This window comes from Mesitornis unicolor, unplaced genomic scaffold (genome assembly GCF_000695765.1).
Source record: "Mesitornis unicolor isolate BGI_N332 unplaced genomic scaffold, ASM69576v1 scaffold5713, whole genome shotgun sequence".
Classification (NCBI taxonomy): domain Eukaryota; kingdom Metazoa; phylum Chordata; class Aves; order Mesitornithiformes; family Mesitornithidae; genus Mesitornis; species Mesitornis unicolor.
This window is the reverse complement of record NW_010173866.1, coordinates 68,121-74,568: the sequence shown is the minus strand read 5'-3', so window position 1 is coordinate 74,568 and position 6,448 is coordinate 68,121. Positions and strand designations below refer to the sequence as shown.

The 6,448-nt window shown below is 39.3% G+C and overlaps 1 protein-coding gene across 1 annotated transcript in view; it reads right to left on the bottom strand.

The window, feature by feature from the left end:
- Positions 1 to 2,688: 2,688 nt before the first annotated feature.
- The window catches only part of MRPS28 (mitochondrial ribosomal protein S28), a 57,280-nt gene continuing 53,520 nt past the window's right edge, over positions 2,689 to 6,448 (bottom strand). Inside the window, exon 2 of the mRNA XM_010180859.1 lies at positions 2,689 to 2,966. Within this exon, the coding sequence (XP_010179161.1) occupies positions 2,813 to 2,966 (154 nt within the window). The 3' untranslated portion in view covers positions 2,689 to 2,812. The remainder of the gene's footprint in view (positions 2,967 to 6,448) is intronic.

The following is a 6,448-nucleotide window of genomic DNA, read 5'->3' as shown; positions in this document are numbered from 1 at the left end:
TGGATCAATTAACTCTTTCGGGAATGGGCTGCAATGTTACCAAATGGCTGACGGAAACAAGAACACTTAGGAGTATTTAAGAACTTAGTGATGTTAAGTCTAATGCAGTCATACCAGGGATAATATTTATTTTGGGTTACAGCCAGATGATAACGTAAAAGCCTCATTTGGGCAGTCTCGACCCTTCACATGTGATAAACACTTCCCCAGAATGCACAATTTACTAAAAACACATGTAGAGTGCACACTCCTATCTAGCAGAAATGCTCTCTAGCCAAAACAGAAGGCTTGAAAAGCTTTCCCAGCAGAGGGGAATAATGTTCTCAGGAGAAAAGCTGGAACAATGATTTGACTGATTTATAAATGTGACAGTATTAAGAAATAAGGAGGAATCCAAACTTTCCAGAATACCCTGAAGAAAAGTAAAATCTGAAGTATTCTTTTCTTTAGAAATGAGTTCAGTGCCAAAGCTTGGTGGCAAGACATTAATTTGCTCTCAATAGGCAGGCCTGATTTCTTCAGTATTTCCCTCTTTACCCATCTCATCACCTAAAGGCCCAGAATATGAAAGGGCAGAGAAGCCCAGGGAGGCTTGCCAGGCCCTGTTACAGTACATCAGTCACCAAAAGAACATTGAACTGTTTTCATTTTTCTTCCAAATCTACCTCATGATAAAGCGATTTTGCTTTCCAAAGTGTTTCAATGTTCTGTTCATAAAAGAAAAGGTAGAATTTCAGGAAAAGTTATGAAAACCTTCATAACAGGACACAAATTAACACTAAAGCCAAGGTATTGCTTCAGCTAAAATCCAAACTGGCTTGGATTCAGTTTTTGTAGAGCTAACTTTGCTTATAAGCACATCTGTGAAACCAGAAAGCACTGCAGACATTCAGGTGTAATATTTGGGTGGAGTAAGAAGCAGGTGTATGGTAGGGTGAACTTTGCTTATACCAGCCTCAGGATTCTGTGTAAAATGATGGATTTACACTTTCAGCTGCACAATCTTTACAGTCTCAGTACACTGCATCAGTAGCACTCATTTGGTTGATATTTGTAATGCATGTCATATACTTAAGGGATAAGAGCACTCCAGGTGGTGGTGTGGGGCAGGGACAACACTGCAGGAGCTGCTGGGCTGGCTTTACTCTTCCTTTAGGTTAGCAGAAACAAGGCCTGTGGCCATGGGGAAAAAGGGAACTCCTGGGAATAAGTGGCAGCTAGCAGAAAAGCATCTGCATTTGTTATTCCTCTGTATGGACAGCACCAGAAATATCTGTTGGCATCATCAATTTCATAATCAAAAAATGGTAGAAGATTTGAGTAAAAATTTAGAATAGTCTTATAGACACAGGGCCATGCAATTGTGCCATCATGGTTGCTGAGTAATGAACAACATTGGTGGTTCCTTATGTTGCACTAAGGACATGTAGTCTACACATATTCATGGCATATGTAGGTATTACAAACATGAAGCAATCCCAGCAGTCCACCACAAAGACATTTCAGCAGCCCCTGCAGTCTGTAAAAGCTACTTCTCTAAATGTTATTGAGAGGAAGATTTGGTAAAATCACTATTTCATACCCTACTGTGAAATAATTCTTAGCCTGCCCCCAAAACGTTAATGCATCTATTTCCTCCCAAATCACTCTTATTTAAGGTCGATCAAGCATAGAGGATCAGTTATGTTCTGCAGACAGGATTTCTTTTATATTTTAAATCCCTTCTGGCTTCTTAAAAAGGCCTTCTTCTCCTGCTTCAGTGCTAGTATAACTCGTTACCTTGAGGCAAACACCCAATGAAATTCATGTTCAAACTCAATTAATCACTGAGATGAATGAGCAAATTAAAGCAACAAAATAAGCTCACATTGCTTGCCTCCTATCTCTTGCTTGGATCCTTATGGATTTCAGATTATCTTAACAAATTTCATTTTATTCCAACATTAGTGAAAAATATTTTAAGATTAAACAGGCTTTTTTTGTAATTCAGTGGTATAAACGGCAAATTTCACTTGCCATCAGCACACCTGCAAGGCACAAATGACTGTGCAGAAGTCAGACTTGGATATACCAGAGGTCAAAAGAAATGTCCTCTGAAAGCAAATGATCCAAAAAGATACTGGAGCCACCATAGCATTACTTTTTGGTTGTATGTTTAAATACCTATCATATTTATCTTAAATATACTTACAGAAACCTAAGACATACACCTGGCCTTCTACACTGAAACAGTTTCTTTTCATTTATATGAACAACCAGAGAAAATTCACTAACATGCATTGGAAATGGGAGCTCCAATTAAAGCAAAGAACAATCTCCAGTTCTTCATGCAGATGGAGATAACAGCATGATGTATTACAACAGAGATTAAAACCAACACCTGCAGTAAACATTCTCCACTGCAACTTGGAAATTGAAGTTGCTTGGTATGAAACACTGTACTGGAAGGAGCACCATGACAGCAGCTTGGGACTTTCTCCATGGAAGTACCACATGTTAGATCAACATCCCTTTGGGATGGGAAGACAAAATCTGGAATTCTTTATACAAGAATATGCAAACATTCAACTAATATTACCTACAGGATTCAATGTGACTGAACTTAGTTTTCACATTCAAATCTGAAGGCAAAGAGCTAGAAAGATGAGTGGATAAAAAAGGGGCAAGAATCAGGTATGATGAGCTTACTGTTGTTTATTGATCTCATTAATTACATAACCAAGCAGAGAGAAACTTTTCATTTATTTCCTGAGGTAACATTTCATTTGTGTAATTTGCTCTGGAGCACAAAGTGCACTTATTTACAGGAAATTTACTCCTTTTGCTTTGCTTGCTTGCTTTCCACCAGCCCTAAAAGCACCGCATCAGCTTCTAGCAAAGTCGTATCAGTTTTTGCACCCAAGAACCTCGACGTGAGTTCAAGATCCAGCAGCCTCAGGCGTACTCGCGTTCCCTTCTGGTATTTTCTGTAAAGAAAAGGAGAGAGGGGGAAGAAGGTGAGTTTTGTTGAGCAACAGTCTTGCATCTCCTAAGGTTGCTCTCCGAAGCAACCCCACAGAACACAACATGCTGCGATGGAGGTCCAACACCACTGTAATGCATCAGCACCAGAACTGCTGGGACACACTCTGTGGCACCACAAGCCAACCTCTGTAGATACAACCCTGCCCATGGAAAAGCAGACACCACCAGATCTGGTTGAGGGAATGCAGGCTCTACAGAAAAGCAGTTTATTATATGGGAAACTGTTTGTGTCTTCCATCAAAATATTTTACAATAAATAAAATATTTTTCAAAATATTTTACATCTGCTACCATGCACGCCATTAACCGCAAGACAACATATCATTAAAGGGGAGGACAAGTCATCATTAGATCACTGGTGACATTGCTATTATCAAAAAAAGCATCATGCCAGCTTACTATGGTTTATATTTCCAATGCTGGCCCTCAGGCAAGGGAACTTTTCTCATCCCCTTCTCCAAAGAGTGGGTCTCATCCGCAAGTATTTTACTACATATAATTAAAAAGAAACCCCACAACTACTATAATGAAGCATTCCACCCACAGGGCTAGGTTTTATTGTTTTATGCTCTTTTTTCTCTTTCTTTTTTTTCAAGTCAGAAGATGCCCGTGTTCAACATGTTTTAGAAACAGACCCTGTGTCAAGATGGCCATGCCAAATTAAAAGATTTTTGAAATATTAGCATCTTTTATAATGCACCTGGAAAGCTACTGATCAGAGCACAGCAATAAAACTGAGAATTATTCTTCTTTTTAATGTCCAAGCCATATCCATTTTTTTCCTAGTCAATGCATAAAGAGCTGAAGATGCCTCAAGCTTGAGCATCTTGAGCAAAAGCAAAAGCAAGCTTGAAACAGTCTCCAGTTAAGGAGTGGGGAAAATGTAACAGGGAAATCTGGTTGCACCCATTTCCACCTTGCTCATATTCACCTGCAGCCTGTGCAGGTAATCTTCACTGTCTGACAACTTTTTGCTAGCACAGAGCAAAACTGAACCAGGTTTCAACTTTCTTCCGCACATCAAACCAAGATCCTTCTGGAAAACTGCACATCTTAAGAAAAGATGCTGGACTTGTATATTTTTTTCCATTTTCTGTCAATTCTGTCTTACATTCATTTCCTGTGGCTCTTGGTTAATCCTGGGTATCACACTTGGTTACAGACGGCAAAGGAAGATCATTTGGTGCTTCTGCTCTGAACATGCAGCTCCACAGGGTACTTCAGTTTCTGCATTAATCAACAGTGGCAATACCCTATACTTTCCTAAAAACATAAAACTGAAGTCCTTCATCAGCCTAAAATGTGATTAAAGACTGTTGCAGTGAAGAGTACAGCACAGCTACCAAAGACAGAGAGCAACTTATCTGAGGTTGTTACCTGAGCAGCTGGAAAAGATAAATTCTGCCCCTTTCTATGAGAAATATCTGCATTTCAAAACAGAACAGTTTCATAACTGATGATAGTAATTCATGAAAGCTAACATGCAACATTTCAGAGGAATAAGGCAGGGGAAACCCAAAAGTAATAGACCATGGATAAGATCTTAAAAACGGATGGTATTTTCCAGGATTTGTTGCACTTACTTAAATGAGAAAGCTCTCCAAAGAAGTCAGTATGTTTTCAGGTAAGGAAAGGAATGAAGAGGAAAGCGCCTCACTCCTTCCAGCAGCCAACAGCTGAACCTCAAATGAAGATGGCAGCTGAGCAGTGATTAGAGCCATTTGGGTATATATGAGAAATCTACAGGAAATTCTGTAGCATGAACCCAACCTTTGCCTCACAGACAGCTGCAGGCTGCATGGGCTGCCTTAGCACCCAACCATAAAGCTATGCTGATCCCCAACACCATCTCTGGCATAAATTACCTGACTTCTGCCTTTATCAATGAGTGTGAGGAGTGCAAGGGGTATGAGAGAGAGAAATCCATTTTTCAGAGAAGGCAAAAGAAGAGAGAGAGAAGGATATTAGAGAAGGAGAATTGGTCTACAGAAACAGAAAGGGTGATGACACCTTATAATGAGAAAAAAATGAGGTTTGGGAAGATGCAGGTGACAAGGCGGCACCGAAAACACTGTAGGCAAATAATGAAGGAAACGGTATGCAGAGCCACAGAAGAGGAAAGAATGACTGAAAAGACTGCTTAAAACAAAGTCTGAGTGACACTAAACTAAGACCTGTGAACTACAAGATTCTATGGTCCTTTTAAAAAGATGAAGGACACGTTTTACTGAATAAAACTTAATACTAAAACTAGTGGTTCTGTGACAGATTTTAAAGACCAGAAATCCCCTCTGCCTTTTTCTTCTTTCCTTTCTCCTCGAGGAAGAGCAGCTCTCTCATAATGAACACCAGGATGCTACTGTGACAACCGGCATCAGAGTCCAACACTTCTCTACAGAAGATCAAACTGAGCAATGTTTACATTGAACTAGAAGTCCTCTGCCTGTTCGACAGCATGGAGTAGCAGAGATACTGAGTTCCATCTTTGCAACTGAAATACAAAATATTACTTTCATAACGCCACAGCTCCTTTTGGGCCGGCTGCTGTACCACCGTGTCCCAGCAAAACCAGGACAAGTGGTAGGTGTTTTTGCAAGGGAATAGATGAAACTGTTTTTATCTAATCAAACCTTTAAAAGTGCTGTTAAGAAAAAGGAAAGTCCATGAGGAAAATCCGTGAAGAAACTGCACTTCTCGAGATTAATACATCTAATTTAATAATAAATCAACAATCTTAAGCACAACCCCCCATTTAAGCATTATGAAGACATTGCTCACTGTATAGTTTGCAGACAATTTTGCTCAAATTTCTAGACATGACTTTAGCATATATTTTTAATGCAAAATACAAGCAATTGTATTTTCATAAAAAGCACCACAATCTTGAATACTGCTTCAGTAACTCAAACATATTTCAGATACCTTAATTGTACTTAACTCAATTATTAAAATTTTCCAGTCGTGGTGCATCTGCTTACAAAGAGATCCTGAAGAACATCACTTTAAGGAGCTGACACCACTGCCAATCTGTGTGAATATAAACATTTGGGTTTGTGACAGATGTTCCCTGCTGCTAAAACACTTCAGAATAAATGAGAAGTGGAAGATGTAGCAAATGTAGAAACACGAACACAATCTATACACCACACTTTGAGAGAAAGGAAGTGATAGGTTGCTCTACACATAGTAAGCATATTCTGTCCATGAAGGTATTTATCCTTAAAACAGATAAAACTATCCTATGGTTAAAGCAGAAGATGGAAGCAGGACCCAGAAACAAAGCAGGCATTTTATTATTTTCAGGAACAGCGTCCTAGGAGACACAGGACACCAGCATAAAAGGAAAGAAACTGGCTACTCCATTTTGCAAAAGGACTTGCTCTATTTTTAAGTTACAATGCTGGTATTCAAGACCATCCTATCT